The 16,589-nt window shown below is 43.0% G+C and overlaps 1 protein-coding gene across 1 annotated transcript in view; it reads right to left on the reverse strand.

Annotated features, from left to right (window-relative positions):
* The window catches only part of Dhx8 (DEAH (Asp-Glu-Ala-His) box polypeptide 8), a 37,667-nt gene that overhangs the window by 8,426 nt on the left and 12,652 nt on the right, over positions 1-16,589 (reverse strand). The window contains exons 10-18 of the mRNA XM_013031944.1: positions 15,089-15,186; positions 13,366-13,513; positions 10,142-10,323; positions 8,340-8,534; positions 7,518-7,703; positions 7,191-7,401; positions 6,316-6,497; positions 4,862-5,002; positions 1,710-1,865 (exon numbers count right to left, since the gene is read on the reverse strand). Coding sequence (XP_012887398.1) covers positions 1,710-1,865; positions 4,862-5,002; positions 6,316-6,497; positions 7,191-7,401; positions 7,518-7,703; positions 8,340-8,534; positions 10,142-10,323; positions 13,366-13,513; positions 15,089-15,186 — 1,499 coding nt within the window. The remainder of the gene's footprint in view (positions 1-1,709; positions 1,866-4,861; positions 5,003-6,315; positions 6,498-7,190; positions 7,402-7,517; positions 7,704-8,339; positions 8,535-10,141; positions 10,324-13,365; positions 13,514-15,088; positions 15,187-16,589) is intronic.

The following is a 16,589-nucleotide window of genomic DNA, read 5'->3' on the forward strand; positions in this document are numbered from 1 at the left end:
CAAAAAAAAAAAAAAAGAAAAGAAAAGGTGAGGAGAGCCAAGCATGTGCCACCAATCTACAATCCGAAGCAAGACGACTGTGAGTTTGAGACCAGCCTGCGTTACACAGCAAGACCTTGTCTCAGGAGAAGAAAAAGGATTACAATAGCTGGCAGTATAGCTCAGTGATAGAGCAAGTGCTCTATGAATGAGGTCCTTGGTGACAATACCGCATTTTGTTTTATAGGCATTTGATAATAATAATAATCAAAGAAGACAGTATAGCAGCTTGTCCTCGTATGTATATCATCATCCTCTTATGTATATCATCATCCTCTTATGTATATGTACATCTATGAGGCTCAATAGGTGGTAGGCATGTAAATATGACTTACATACTTGTGACCCTTGCTCTCAAGAGTTCATAGTGGGTGAGGTCTGTGCTCATGAAACCCAACACAGCGTGGTCTGGGACATTTGTTAGCTAACACTGGATAAAAGAAAGAGAGTGATGTACTCTCCAAGTGTGTGTAAAGAGCGATGGGGTAGGACCCAAGGTTTTCATTTCTTTCTCATAGTAATCATGTTCATAAACACAGCAGGTGTTCAATAAATGCTTATGTGTGAATAATAACTATAAGGAACCATATTAGCAATCATTAAACATTGTGCCAAATGCCTTTCCCGATATTGTTCCAGTAACCTCTCTAACTACTCCCTGTCTGAGACAGGATTATAGAGCAGATAAACTTGCCCAGGGTCACATAGCTTAGACAAGAGGCCTGAGTCACAGATGCCACTCTGCTGGCACTACCAAGACAGGAGCAGGCTTTTTTTTTTCTGAAACTCTGTTTTAGTCTCTTTTACAGGGGATTAATAATAAATGGCAAGAGAGCACTTGGCACCAGTAAACTGCCAGGGCTTCAGGGTAGCACTGGCGTCGGGGGACATGCCATCAGCTGGGAAATTATTCATTCAGCTGCTCCTGCCAAAGCAGAATGAAGGCTCTCACTGGGGACCTGGAGAGGAAGAGCAATGATTCGGAATGAAAACCAAGCCCCCAGAGGCCAGCCTGAAATCCACACTGATAGCCTTTCCCATCTCCCTTGCGAAGATATTAGACAGGAAAGCTTTCCCCTCCTGAAAAAAAAAAGGGGGGAGAATCTGAAAGCTAAAGTGATTGAGGTTAAGTGTGTTTGTCTACAAATTGGCAAGGATTTTTTGTTTTTTGTTGTTGTTGGTTGTGGGGCCTGAACTCTGGGTCTGGGCGCTGTCCCTCAGCTCTTCAGCTCAAGGTGAGCACTCTACCACTTGAGCCACAGTGCTGCTTTTGGCTTTTTTCTGCTTATATGGTGCTGAGGAACTGAACCCAGGGCCTCATGAATGCAAGGCAAGCACTCTACCACTAAGCTACCTTCTCAGTCCATTTTGTTCTTTTTGAGAAAGTGCAAATTTCTTTGTAGAACATGCTCCTAGCTAAAACTTATAACAACTAAATACCCTGCTGATGATTATGGGAAGAAATCAATGTGTGTTCAAAGCAGACATGCCAGCCTCACCCCAGACCGGCCATGAGGAGGCTGCTGGCACAGCCATTTCATTTCACTCAAAGGGACTGGTTCCATGAGCTTACTCAAGTATTTAACAACATTCATAAAACAGAGATTCATCTACAACAGCCAGGGATTGAACTGTTGCAACAATCATTCTAATAAGACAGTGATTTCTACCTTGAGGGACAGTACAGTGCTTGCCAAGTTGGTTCTCTGAATTTCTGGCACGTTGGTGGTCAGCATTTCATCTCGGTAGGCACGTTCTGTGTACAGCCTGTAACACTTCCCTGGGCCGGTTCTCCCAGCTCTGCCAGCTCGTTGCTTAGCCTGAGCCTAGGGGTGAACATAGAAATGCAACATGGCTGTTATGTATTGCTTAACACTGCTCAGGAAGTCTGTGGAGGGAAATGGGCATGTAGCAACTAGCAAAACCCAAGATAGAGATGCTTTAACTTCCTCTAGAGCCATTTCTTTTTTTTTTTTTTTTTCTCCTTTTTTTGTCAGGCTTGAACTCAGGGCCTGGGAGCTGTCCCCAAGTTTTTCTGCTCTAGGCTAGTGCCCTACCACTTTGAGCCACAGCTGCACTTCCTGCCTGGGCTGGCTGTGAACTGTGATCCTCAGATCTCAGTCTCCTGATAGCTAGGATTACAGGAATGAGCCACCAGTGCTCAGCTTTCTAGGACCATTTCTAAGACTATGCCAAATACTTTTCCCAGCCTTCTCCACTCAGAATTTCAGGCAAGTTTGTTCAAGGCTGGCAACTGCAAGAAAGAAAGATGAAGAAATGAGAAAGCAGAAAAGTAACAAAATACAGTTACAACCAAAACTGTAAAAAAACTAAATTATATTAATCATACAATGATTCGTATATGTGTGCTGGTCCTGAGGCTTGAATTTAGGGCCTGGGCCACATCTCTCTGAGCTCTTCAGCTCAAGGTGAGCGCTCTACCATTTGAGCCACAGTGCCACTTCTGGTTTTCTGGTGATTAATTGGAGATAAGAGTCTCATGGACTTTCCTGCCCGGGCTGGCTTCGAACCACAATCCTCAGATCTCAGCCTCCTAGCTAGGATTACAGGTGTAAGCCACTAGCACCCAGCTTGGGCCACGCCTCTTGAGTTCTTTTGCTCAAGGATAGCTTTCTATCACTTAAGGCACAGCTGCACTTCTGGCTTTTTTTGTGTGCTTAACTGGAGATGTGTCTTATGGACTTTCCTGCCCAGGATGGCTTTGAAGTGAGACCCTCAGATCTTATCCTCCTGAGTAGCTAGGAACAAGTGTGTGAGTCGCTGATGCCTGGCTATTCTGCACCACTTAAAAAATCATGTTTGTACTGGTAGATCACACCCATAATCCTAACTACTCAAGAGGCTGAGATCTGATGATCATGTGTGGTTTGAAGCCAGCTCAGGCAGAAAAGTCTGTGAAACTCTTATCTCCTTAAAATTAACCAGAAAAAAATCTATAAGTAAGCCTGGTGCTGGTGGCTTATGCCTATAATCCTAGCTACTCAAGAAGCTGAGATCTGAGGATTGCAGCTTGAAGCCAGCATGAGCAGGAAGTCCATGGAACTCATCTCCAAATAATCACAAAAAAGCTGGAAGGAAAGCTGTGGCTCAAGCTGTGGACTGCTAGCCTTGAGCAAGAAAGCTCAGGAATAGCACCCAGGCCTAGCACCCACACACAAAAAAACATGATCAGAGAGGTGGCTCAAATGGTAATTATCCAGTAAGCACAAGACCCTAAATTCGAACCCCAGTACAGAAAGGGAAAAAAATGCTGATAGGGGCCAGGTACCAATGGCTCATGGCTGTAATCTTACTTGGAAGGCAGAGATCAGAAAGCTAGCAGTTTAAGGCCATAAACACAGGACTCTATCTTAACAGCTGTACAACATGGCATATGTCTGTCATCCTAGCTTTTGGGCAGCATAAATAGGAGGATCATGAGTATAATAAGGAGGATATGGACATATACTTAAGACCCTATTCAAAAAATAATGAAAGCTAGCCGGGCGCTGGTGGCTCACGCCTGTAATCCTAGCTACTCAGGAGGCTGAGATCTGAGGATCGAGGTTCAAAGCCAGCCCGGGCAGGAGAGACCGTGAGACTCCTATCTCCAATAAACCACCAGAAAACCAGAAGTGGCGCTGTAGCTCAAGTGGTAGAGCGCTCGCCTTGAGCTGAAGAGCTGAGGGACAGCACCCAGGCCCAGAGTTCAAGCCCCACGACCAACAACAACAACAAAAAAATAGTAATAATAATAAAAGCTAAAACAACTAGGAGACATGGCTCAAGTGATAGATACTGCCTAGCAAGCTCAAGGTCCTGAGTTCAACCCCTAGTTTACCCTAGCTCCCCAAAATACGTGACCAGGATAATTACCATTTGAGCCACCTCTCTGATCATTTTTTATTTTATTTTATTTTTATTTATTTTGTACATATAACTGAGGCAGGCTACATAATTACCAAAGAAATATATATATATGTAATATATATAATATTTGTATATTTATACATATTATATATATAAAAATTATGAGTTTTTGGTATCTCAGATATTTGTAGCTTGGTACTTAAAAAAATACATTTTCACCAACATTTGGGTTATCTATATGCTACAATCCAGTTTTGGTTTTTTTTTCCCCTTCCTTCTTGTGGTGCTGGGGATAAAGGCCAGGACCTCACACATGCTAGACAATCTTTTTTTTTTTTTTTTTTGTCGGTCGTGGGGCTTGAACTCTGGGCCTGGGCGCTGTCCTTCCTCTCTTCAGCTCAAGGAGAGCGCTCTACCACTTGAGCTACAGCGCCACTTCCGGTTTTCTGGTAGTTTATTGGAGATAGGAGTCTCACGGTCTTTCCTACCCAGGCTGGCTTTGAACCTCGATCCTCAGATCTCAGCCTCCTGAGTAGCTAGGATTACAGGTGTGAGCCACCAGCGCCCGGCTCTTTTTTTTTTTTTTGGGTCCGGTTGTGGGGCCTGTACTCTGGGCCTGGGTGCTGTCCCTCAGCTCTTCAGCTCAAAGCTAGCGCTCTACCCCTTGAGTCACAACGCCACTTCCGGCTTTTTTTTCTTTTTGCTTATGTGATGCTGAGGAATCGAACCCAGGGCCTCATGCATGCAAGGCAAGTGTTCTACCACGGAGCCAACTTCCCAGCCCTAGACAATATTTTGAAATACTACTTTAGACTACAAACAAATATGAAACCTTCCCTTCACATAATAAAAGATTTCAGTATGTGAAGTAAGTTTGAAGTACAGAACCATAAAACATTTCAGAAAGGCACTAACCCAGATTTTCAGAAACCACTGGTAGAAGCCACCATACCTGAGAAATAGGCGTCACCACCAGCTGGTCAATCCCTGTCTTAGAATTGTAAACTTTCTGCTTCACAAACCCAGGGTCCACCACATAGTAGATGCCATCGATAGTCAGTGATGTTTCTGCAATGTTGGTGGCAATCACGACCTAGGAGGACAAAGTAACAGCTGGAGTGACCTGAGTGTGCAGCAGCACATCTGAACTCAGACATTTCCTGAGGAAGTATGCTCCTTCTCTAGAAAGTTTGGATGCCATTTAATTCTAGCTCAGTTTCCAAAGCAGAAGATGAGCTGCCTTTATCCAAAGGGTTAGGTTGGAGAGAGGCTGAGACCTGAGAGAAGCAGGCCAGGAAAGAGCTAAGGCTGATCACAGCCAATTTCATTTGGTGTAAATGGCTACATAGCTCGTTGTCTAGATCCAATGTTGATTATTACAATTTTAATTTTCTAGCTCCCTGGGAAAGCAGATATTTCCTGGCATCACATGAGCCAGTGCAAAATGAGATTTTCTTTTTCCCACCGAGATATCTGGACTACAAAATAGGCTATATTATATATGTATATATATACACACACACACATACACACACACGTGTGTGTATATACATATATGTGTGTATGCATGTGTATATGTGCGTGTGTGTGTATGTGCGTGTGTGTTTATGAAGAAAAAAAAGATTTTTTTTCCTGATCATAAATGAAGCATGAGGTGACAGATCAATTTCAGGATTTGTGTGTGTGCAGCAGTCCATGTGATCTACAAGTGTGTTCTTCTACCCAGAGGATCAGCTTAAAAAACACAACTGCTGGGCTGGGAAGTTGGCTCAGTGGTAGAGTGCTTGCCTTGCATGCCTGAGGCTCTGGGTTCGATTCCTCAGCACCACATAGGCAAAAAAGAAAAAACCTGGAAGTGGCGCTGTGACTCAAGTGGTAGAGCACTAGCCTTGAGCTGAAGAGCTGAGGGACAGCGCCCAGGCCCAGAGTTCAGGCCCCACGACAGGACCAAAAAAAAAAAAACACTACTGCTTGGAAAAATCATTGCTAGAAAGTACCAAAATATTTCACTCCATACCAACATCTTACTGGCCCTGCCACAGAATTGCAAAGGCCCTGCTTAGAAAATGCAACCATCAGGGATGGGACAGAGGAAGAACTCACCAACTTACCCCCAAACCTGCTCCTCCTTTACATGCCAACTAACTGCCCTAATCTGATCATTACACACTGAATATTTATATCAGCATATCACAATGTACCCCTAAAATTTGAAAAATTATGTGTTAACCAAAAATAACAAATCAAATGGAGGAAAAACACAAATCACCCGGCTGACCAGGTAGACAAGGCTGGACCAGTCTATAGCCTCACATACAAGGCTTGCAGACTCCTTACACAATTCCTACCATGGTTGGCTGCATACTGTACAGCCAGGTGATTTCAGCAAGTTTAGCCCACTGTTACCTTTCTGCTGCCAGGAGGAGCTGGGTCAAAGATCCGGGTCTGCATCTCACTGGGAAGAGCAGAGTACACCGGAAGGATAATTAACTCTGGAACATCAGGTCCCAAGGATTTCATTCTTTCATATAGGATCTCACAAGCAGTATCAATCTCTTCCTGACCAGTCAGGAAGACCAAAATATCACCTAGGAAGAGAATGGAAAATTTACTGTGTGTGTATATCAACATGGATGTTTATGTGTTTAAGAGATGGGTCCTACTATGTTGCCTGAGCTGGCCCTAAACTGAACTCAAGTAATCTTGCTTCATCATCCTGAGTAGCCAGGCCTCCAGGTGTACACCATCAGATCTGGCATAGTGTTCTATACAAAGGCTACAGCACATTAACAGATCTCTAAGTAACAAAAAATAGACACTCATATTGTGGCCTCTAAGTAAACCAGGAAGTTATTATTAGTTCATGTTTAAATAGGCACACTTGGCTGGGAAGATGGCTCAGTGGTAGAGTGTTTGCCTTGCATGCATGAGGCCCTGGGTTCAATTCCTCAGCACCACATAAGCAGAAAAAGCCAGAAGTGGCACTGTGGCTCAAGTGGTAGAGCTCTAGTCTTGAGCTGAAGAGCTGAGGGACAGCACCCAGGCCCAGAGTTCAGGCCCCATGACTGACAAAAAATAAAATAAAATAAAAATAAAAAAAATAGGCGCACTTAAACCTAGGCATCATTCTTTATATTTTTCACACCCACAATCATTTCAAACACACAATCCTGAAACTTACAGGATTTAAAAGGCATTTCTGAAAAGTTTAGCAAACAAAATATCCCCATAATTAGGAGTTTTAGCCTAAAAGAAAATGGAAACCAGGTCTTCTCCCTCACCTGGTGGCTCAGTTAAGTGGATCTGCATGACAGTAATGAGGCTGGCATCCAGGTAATCTGTCTCAGGTTCCTTTGTGTACAGTATTTCCACTGGGTAAGTTCGGCCTGGGATGGTGAAGATGGGTGCTTCATAGAAGTACTGAGAAAACTTCACTGCATCCAAGGTAGCTGAAGTGACAATCAGCTTCATGTCCTGCCGTTTCTGAACTGTCTAAAGGGAAATACGATGTGATTACTAAAAAGGACCACTCAAAAGGTACAGGAATTCCAACACTAGTCCCAGAAACCAGCTCTAACAGCTAAAAGGGTCTGAGACCACCTACTTACCTTTTTCAGCAACCCAAAAAGCACGTCTGTGTGAATTGTTCTTTCATGGGCCTCGTCCAACATGATGATGGCGTACTGAGTGAGGTCAGGGTCAATCAGGCATTCCCTGAGCAACATGCCATCTGTCATGTACTTGATGACTGTCTCGGGACTGGTGCAGTCCTCAAATCGAATGGTATAGCCCACCTAAAGCAGAACAGAAGTAGAAAATCTAAGATACAAACCTCTCCTTCAAGCAATCATCAGGTAAAACTTCAACCCAGCCCAACTGGTACTCATAATCTTTTTATTTATTTATTTTGGTTGGTTGTGGGGCTTGAAATCTGAGCCTGGGCACTGTCCCTGAGCTCTTCAGCTCAAGGTAAGCACTCTAACACTTGAGCCACAGTGCCACTTCCGGTTTTCTGAGTGGTTTATTAGAGATAAGTATCTCACAGACTTCTTTCTTGGGCTGCCTTTGAACCTTTGAACCACAATCCTCAAATCTCAGCCTCCTAAGTAGCTAGGATTACAGGCATGAACCACCGGCACCTGCTACTCACACTCTTAATATAGAAATTTGACCAAGATTACAGAGATTTCATCTAGTAAAGTCTGCTTTGGACTTGACCCTGAATAGACCACTGACAACAATGAAAAGCTCTCATTATTTCTGATTTCTTACTGCATCCAACATGGCTAAAGTGAAAATCAGCTTTCTCATTTCTCAGAGAGAAATCAGGAAAAACAAACAAAAACTATCATTCTTACTTTACAGATGAGGGATTTGTACCTTCATACTTTTTTTCTGGCATTTCCACAGCAGCTTTACTAATCACTTACCTCTTGACCTAAACAACAACCAAATTCCTCTGATACTCTTTTGGCCACGGACATGGCTGCCACTCTTCTTGGCTGTGTACACCCAATCTTGCCTCTGGAAGTGTAGCCTGCCTCTGCTAGGTACTGGGTAATCTGCGTTGTCTTCCCAGATCCTGTCTCTCCAATAACAATTAGGATCTGATTGTCATGAACAGCCTGAAAGCAACAAAATGCAAATAGATCCATTAAAATTTGTCACGCCTTATTCTGGATTAAATTACTAATGCTTCTGTTCAACATTAGATTAAATTACTAATGCTTCTGTTCAACATTAAATTAGAAATTACAAACACACCCATATAATGAACCCCATGGAAGTGTTTCTACCCATTGCCACTCCCAATCTCTCACAGCTCTCCCCATAAAGTTATCTTTTTCTTATTTCTGTACTATTTGTAACAACAAAAGGTTGTAATCAGCCTACAGGTCTATTAACATAGGACTAGCTACATAAACATACCTACATAAAAGCCTGAAAAAGCATTTTAAAAAGGGGCTGGGTGGTGGTTGCTCATGCCTATAATCTGAGCCACTCAGGAGGCTAAAATCTGAGGACTGTGGTTCAAAGCCAGCCCAGGCAGGAAAGTCCATGAGACTCTTCTCTCCAACTAACTACCAGAAAATCAGAAATGGAGCTGTGGCACAAGTGGTAGAGTGCTAGCCTTGAGCAAAAGAGCTCAGGGACAGAGCCCAGGGTCTGAGTTCAAGCCCCACAACAAACACCACCACCACCAACAACAACAAAAAGGAACTGGGGCATAGATCAGTGGTAGAGTGCTTGCCTAGTGTGTCTAAGACACTGGGTTGGATTCCCAGAATCCCAAAATAAAAACATAAAAAAAGAAAATCTGAGATACATTAATAAGTAAAAAAGCAAGACACCAAGCATATATATAATCTGCTGTCATCTACAAATATATACTGTATATATAAAATGCGTGTGTAGCACATATTTATACTTGTTTATACACTGTGTTGGTTGGATATGGTTGAAAAAATTCACTGAAGCTAGTAAACTTGGTTCGATGCTCTTATACACAAAACTCTAAAAGGCAGAAATAAGCAGCTAAAAAGCAAAGTCTGTGCCAATATGGATTCAGAATCTACCCTCTACTTATCCCTTTTGTGGTACTCAGGTCTTTATGCTTGCTAGGCAAGTTCTCTACCACACCTCCAACCCCTTTTTGCATCAGTTATTTTCAAAGTAGAGTTTTTCATTATGCTAGTGAAGGCCTGGGCTGTAATCCCCTTTAACTTGTGGTTCCCCATGGTGCTTCCATGCAAGGTATCTGGTGTATGAAGCCAAAGTGCCCAGCCATTGGTTAAGATGGGAGTCTCTCCAACTTCTTTTTGCCTGATCTGGCCTGGAACTGTGAGCTCCCAGTCTGTGCTTACCAAGTAGCTAAGATGAATAGGCTTGAGCCACCTTGCAGTGGCTGTTCCTTTTTTTTTTTTGGTAGGTTATGGAGCTTGAACTCTGGGCCTGGCACTGTCCCTGAGCTCTTCAGCTCAGGGCAAGCACTCTACTACTTGAGCCACAGTACCACTTCAGGCTTTTTCTGTTTATGTGGTACTGAGAAATTGAATCCAGGGGTTCATGCATGCTAGACTAGCACTCTACGACTAACTAAGCCATATCCCATATCCTTTTTTGGAAGAACCAGTTCAAAGAAGAACATACCTACCTAGCCACTTTCTGTTCTAAAATGTCATTTCTCTTGGAAAACAGCCCTCCCCCCATATATCACAGAAGGGCTTCCCACCTGGACCAGCTGCTCCTTCAGTTTATAGATGGGCAGGCTCTCCCTCTGCTCGAGGATGGACATCTGGGTCTTTTTCCCGTAAGAAGCTTTGTTGCCCCCAAAGGCATGCTTCTTCCACTCGGGAATGTCATTGGGCATCATTCCAATACCCCTCATGTTGGCAGCAATCTGCCTGCCTTCCGCTGGAAGGGAAAGGAGACAACTTAGTACTACCCTCAACATGCCACAACATACCAGGGTAAACAACGAAACAGTAGATGGGAACCACATATGTGGTATTTCATTCAGCCTGATCCTTGAACAGTGGTGCTAAGACACTAATATGAAGAAAAGAATGGAGAGGGAGAGACAGGGCAAGGAGGGAAAGAGCCTAATAAATGGTATCATATACTTGTAATGCCCCCCCCCAAAAAAGAGAAAGGTTAGTATACAGAAGTGAAGACCCAATCACTTGAATCCAGCTAGATTCTTTAAATAAATAAACAACAACAAAAAACCCTACTATACTGATTTCTCTTTAATAGAAATCTTCCACCTTAAAAAAAAAATAACTACTCTACTGGGCACCAGTGCTCATGCCTGTAATCCTAGCTACTCAGGAGGCTGAGATTTTAGGATCATGGTTCAAAGCCAACCCTAGCAGGAAAGTCCATGAGACTCTTATCTCCAATTAACCACCAGAAAACCAGAAGTGGCACTGTGGCTCAAATGGTAGGCACTTGCCTTGAGCTGAAGAGCTCAGAGGCAGCACCAGGCCCAGAGTTCAAGTCCCACAACAAAAACCAACCAAACAAAAAAAAACTGCTTTACTGAAATGCAAATCATATACTATATCCCCTTTTCCAAGTGTCCAACTTGGTGGTTTGTTGTATATTCACAATGACAGTTGTGCAAACATCACCATTATCTAATTTTATTTGATTTTCTTTATTACTTTGTGTGTGTGCTGTACTTGAGATCAGGGCCTTGCACTCTAGCCCAGCCTACTTTCTCACAGCTGGCACTCTGTCACTTACACCTCTATTCCAGCTTTTTTTTTTTGCCAGTCCTGGGGCTTGAATTCAGGGCCTGGATACTGTCTCTGAGCTTCTTTTGCTCAAGGCTAACACTCTACCACTTGGGCCACAGCACCACTTCCAGCTTTTTCTGTTTATGTGGTACTGAGGAATCGAATCCAGAGCTTCATGCATGCTAGGCAAGCAATCTACCACTAAACCACCTTCCCAGCCCTCTAGTCCAGCTTTTTGATGGTTAATTGAATATGGAGTTTCAAGGACTTTTCTGCCTAGGCTAACTTTGAACATGTTCAAGTCTTTTTTTTGGGGGTCCAGTCATGGGGCCTGAACTCGGCCTAGGCACTGTCCCTCAGCTCTTCAGCTCAAGGCTAGCGCTCTACCACTTGAGCCATAGCACCACTTCTGGCTTTTTTTCTTTTTGCTTATGTGGTGCTGAGGAATCGAACCCAGGGCCTCAGGCATGCAAGGCAAGCGCTCTACCACTGAGCCCTCAAGTCTTAGTCTCCTAAGTAGCTAGGAATATAGATACGTGTCCCATGCCAGTAATCTTATAAAATTTTCATCAATCTAAAAAGAAATCTCAGCTGGGACCCTGCACATATTCCCCCTCTGAAAGACTAACTCCTATGTATCCTTTATCATTCCTCTCAATCTCTACAGGTAGTAATATCCTATAACCTGTAGTTCTACCACAATACTTCATACAGCATTCATCAGGAAATAATTTGCTATTTGGTAATTATCTAGTTAATGTCCACCTCCCTTACTAAGTTGTAAGCCTCATCACAGCAAGGATCATGTCTAATTTGCAGCTTTCTCTCCAGGCAACTAACACAACTATTGACTCTGTCCAATAGTTAAGAATTATAGCACAAAAAATTACAAGAAAGGGAAGTTTTAATATTATATTGTCTGTTGTATTTTTTTGGGGGGGGCAGGCTTGGGGCTTTAACTCAGGGTCTGAGTGCTGTCCTTGAGCTTTTGTGCTCAAGGCTAGGACTCTACCACTTGAGCTACAGCTCTACTTTCAGCTTTCTGGCAATAAATTGGAAATAAGAATTTTACAGATTTGTCTGCTTGGGCTGCCTCTGAACCCATGATCCTCAGACTCAGACTCCTGAGTAGCTAAGATGATAGGTGTGAGCCACTGCCACCGGCACCCAACTTTTTTTTTTTTTAAACAGGAATTGAACTCAGGGCTTCACCCTTGCTAGGCAAGTACTCTACCACTTGGAACATAGTTATGTGTCCAGCCCCTAAATAATTATCATTTTTCCCCCTGTTTATTTGGTACTGAGGAATCAAACCCAGGGCTTCATGCATGCTAAGGTCGCACTCTATAACTAAGCCACATTCCTATTATTTTTAGATAATATCATCTTTTTTGGTGGTGGTGGTGGTAGTCATGGAGCCTGAACTCTGGGCCTGGGCACTGTCCCTCAGCTCTTCAGCTCAAAGCTAGTGCTCTACCACTTGAGCCACAGCACCACTTCTGGCTTTTTCTGCTTATGTGATGTTGAGGAATCTAACCCAGGGCTTCATGCATTCAAAGCAAGCACTCTACCACTGAGCCACCTTCTCAGCCCCAGATAATATAATCTTTAGAACTAAATTTAAAAGGTTATTTAAAAGAATAATTCAAGCCACTCCAATTATTTCACCAAAGTTATTTAAACATTTGTTTTAAAGATCTGCTTATAAAATATATTAAAATTCTGGTGCTGGTAGTTCATGCCTGGTAACTACTCAGGAGGCTGAGACCTAAGGAATGCAGTTTAAAACCAGTCCAGGCAGGAAAGTCTGTGAGACTTTTATCTCCAAGTAAACAACAAAATGTGCTAAGGGGAGCTGTGGCTCAAGTGATAGAGCACCAGTCTTGAACAAAAAGCTAAAGGATAGCATCCAGACCCTGAGTCTTATTCCTAGTACTAGCATACACACACATATACACACTCTCTTACACAAATAATAACAAAAAAAACCCAGCAGGCTGGGATTATGGCTCAGTAGTAGAGCACTTACATACCCAGCATAACCAAGATCTGGGGTCAATCCCCAGTACCACCAAGAAAAATATAGCAAACCAACATGCTCTAAGACAAGGGGAAAACTGAGGCTACATTTTCAGTACATGTTGGCACTACTGTGTCTACATACACATAAAGGCTCATATTTCTGAACAAGACCCACAACCTCCAACGGTCTTACCATCAGGCAAAGGATCAACCCAGTGTTTGTTGAGTCCCATGGGAATAGAATCCATCTCCGCTTCCCGCTGGGCTTGCTTGAGTTCCCGCCTTTCCTTGGCCAAAGCACTCTGCATCATGGCAGCCTGGGAGAGGGAACCATCTGGGTTCTGCAGCAACAGAGAGGAAAGCAACACACATTAAGTGCCTAGGAAATAAAGGCAGGTGGTTAAGCCACTATGATATAAAGTCTTAGACCACAGATGAAACACAGTTCTTATCAATCAACCAGACTACATGAAAGCAATGGATAAACCATAGCATACACAAATAACACAAAAAAAACCAACTAAAGGAACTGGGATTTTTAACTTGAAAATGAAAAAAGAGAATTAGGAGCATTATTACTTTTACTTATTTATTTACTTAGTTTTTTGCCTGTTGTGGAGCTTGAACTCAAGGCCTGGGAACTGTCCCTGAGCTCTTTTGTTCAAGCCAAGTGCTCTAATACTTTGAGCCACAGTTCCACTTCTAGTTTTCTGGTGGTTAATTGGAGATAAGAGGATCATGGACTGCCTGAGCTGGCTTCAGTCTCAGCCTCCTGAGTAACTAGGATGACAGATGTGAGCCATTAGCACCCAACTTAACATTATGACTTTTAAAAGTTAAGAACTCAAGAAACGGATAGGAGGTGCTAGAGGCATGGACCAAGTGGTAGAGTACCTGCCTAGCTGTCATAAGGCCCAAGTTCAAATAAGGAAGGGGGAAAGGGGGAGGGAAAAGAGGGAAAGAGAAAGGCTGGGAATGTGGCTTAGTGGTAGATGCTTGCCTAGCAGGCATGAAGCCCTGGATTCAATTCCTCAGTACCAGAAAAAGCTGGAAATAGTGCTGTGGTTCAAGTGGTAGAATACTAGCGTTGAGCAAAAGAAGCTCAAAGACAGTGCCTATGCCCTGAGTTCAAGCCCCAGATCTAGAAAAAAGAAAAGAGAGAGAGAGAGAGAAAGAAGAAAGGGGTAAGGGGAAAGGAGGTAGGGAGAAAGGGAAAGGAGGAATGGAAGGGTAAGGGAAGGGGCAAGAATTCTGTTATATGACCCTAAGAACTTCAGACAAATGTGGCACTCAGAGATCTCAGCTCCAAGAGCTAGTAATCAGCTCCATCTAGAGATGGACTATATTTCCTTCAGGGCTGGTCTACTCCCCTACACTAACCAGAGTGCCAGCTGATGTCAGATGACCTCAGGGGAAAGACAGACACCGCAGGAATTGCAGGGGTACACTAGAAGTGCCATATAGGTGCTGGTCTGGAAGGCTTTTAAATGCTGTCTCTTCCTAACTGCTGTGTGCATTCTGATTTGTATTTTCCTCACAGCTTTGTCCTCCACCATACCCAGTGCTATTCCTTTTGATGGGGACCAGCCACTATTGGCAAGTGAACCTCTGAATGTTGCCTTGGAATCTGCAAGATCATTCATTATTCAAACCCTAAGTAACGTGGACAAAGAAAAGATGACAGATGAAACTCTATGCTTTTTTTTATCTATGCTTTTTCCCTAAACAAACTAAATGAATGTAAACAAAACTTAACCAGGCAAAAGCAGCAGAGCTAGGCCAGTCTCCACACATTCTAGGTCCTAGCTAGTAGCTAGGTGGCCTGAGTTCTGCTATACAGATTGAATAACATGATCTGTTACCTGAAGAAAAGAAGTTCATTGGTATTTCCAGGTAAAAGTCCCAGTACTTCTTACCTTAACAATTTTGATGGGGCTCATGTCCATGCTTTGCTTGGTGTGACCTCTCAGGAATGGAGGCTCTTCCTCAACCAGTTCAATCTCAAGGTCCTCATCTAAAAGTCCAGCAAAAAGAAAATTAGGAGCTGAGAATGTGGCTTAGTGCTAGAGTGCTTGCCTAGCATGCATGAAGCCCTGGGTTCTATTCCTCAGTACCACATAAACAGAAAAAGCAGGAAGTGGAGCTGTGGCTCAAGTGGTAGTGTGCTAGCCTTAGCAAAAGAGGCTCAGGGACAGTGCCCAGGCCTTGAGTTCAAGCCCCAGGATTGGCCAAAAAAAAAAAAAATTAAAAAGAAATTTAGCCATAAACAAAAGAGAACCAATAATTTTCACCAAATGAAGATCAACTATCTTTATCAAAAGGACAGCAATGGCTGGAGACTAGTGGCGCATGCCTAAAATCCTAACTATTCAGGAGGCTGAGATCTAAGGATCACAGTTTGAAGCCAGGCAGCTCATACAATTCTAAGAGACTCTTATATCCAATTAATCGGCAAAAAGCCAGAAGTGGAAGCATAGCTCAAGTAGTAGTAGTGGTAGTGCAGCCTTGAATGAAAAAGCCTGGTACCAGCATAACACATATACCCAAAAGACAGTGATACAAGTAAAACTCTAACCTAGTGAATGTCCCTCCCACTTTCAAGACCCTAAAGCCATTTCTAGGGCATTTGTGATGCTCCATAACACAAACTAATTAGACCTATTTTCAAAAGAAACCTAGTTTCAAAAGAAACTAAGCTTGGGGAAAATACTATTCTGACATTCTAATTTGTTTCAAGACATTTGCCATTCAACCTCACAGGGAATAATCCTTAATCCATATAGTCTAGGCAACACCTTTTTGTTTTTGGTGGCAGTCCTGGGGCTTGAACTCAGGACTTGGGTACTGTCCCTGAGCATTTTTTGACCTCAACGCTAGTACTCTACAACTTTAGGTCACAGCTCCATTTCTAGCTTTTGGGTGGTTAATTGGAAAAGCCAAAGAGTCTCATGGACTTTCATGCCCAGGGTAGCTTTGAACTGTAATCCTCAGATCTCAGCCTCTTGAGTAGCTAGGATTATATTTGTGAGGCAATGGCATGGAGGGAACAATGTTTTTAATTGTTGGGTAAGTGGACAATGCTAAATACCAGTAAGGTATTATGTATCAAAGTGTACATTATTACAAAAGTTTTAGGAAACAATTTGGAGCTGACTTATAAAATAAACACACATTTTTCCTACTACTCAGTAATTTCCTGTATAAGAAAGCACATATATCTTAGTATATAGCAACATGCACTAATTGGCAAATATAGAGGTCTCATAATAGTCTTATATGAAAAGGCTTAAGAGGGGGGGCTGCGAATGTGGCTTAATCATAAAGTGCTTGCCTTGCAAGCATGAAGCCCTGGGTTTGATTCCTCAGCACCACATAAGCAAAAAGAAAAAAGCCGGAAGTGGTGCTGTGGCTCAAGTG

This window comes from Dipodomys ordii, unplaced genomic scaffold, assembly GCF_000151885.1.
Source record: "Dipodomys ordii isolate 6190 unplaced genomic scaffold, Dord_2.0 Scaffold147, whole genome shotgun sequence".
In the NCBI taxonomy this organism is placed as follows: Eukaryota; Metazoa; Chordata; class Mammalia; order Rodentia; family Heteromyidae; genus Dipodomys; species Dipodomys ordii.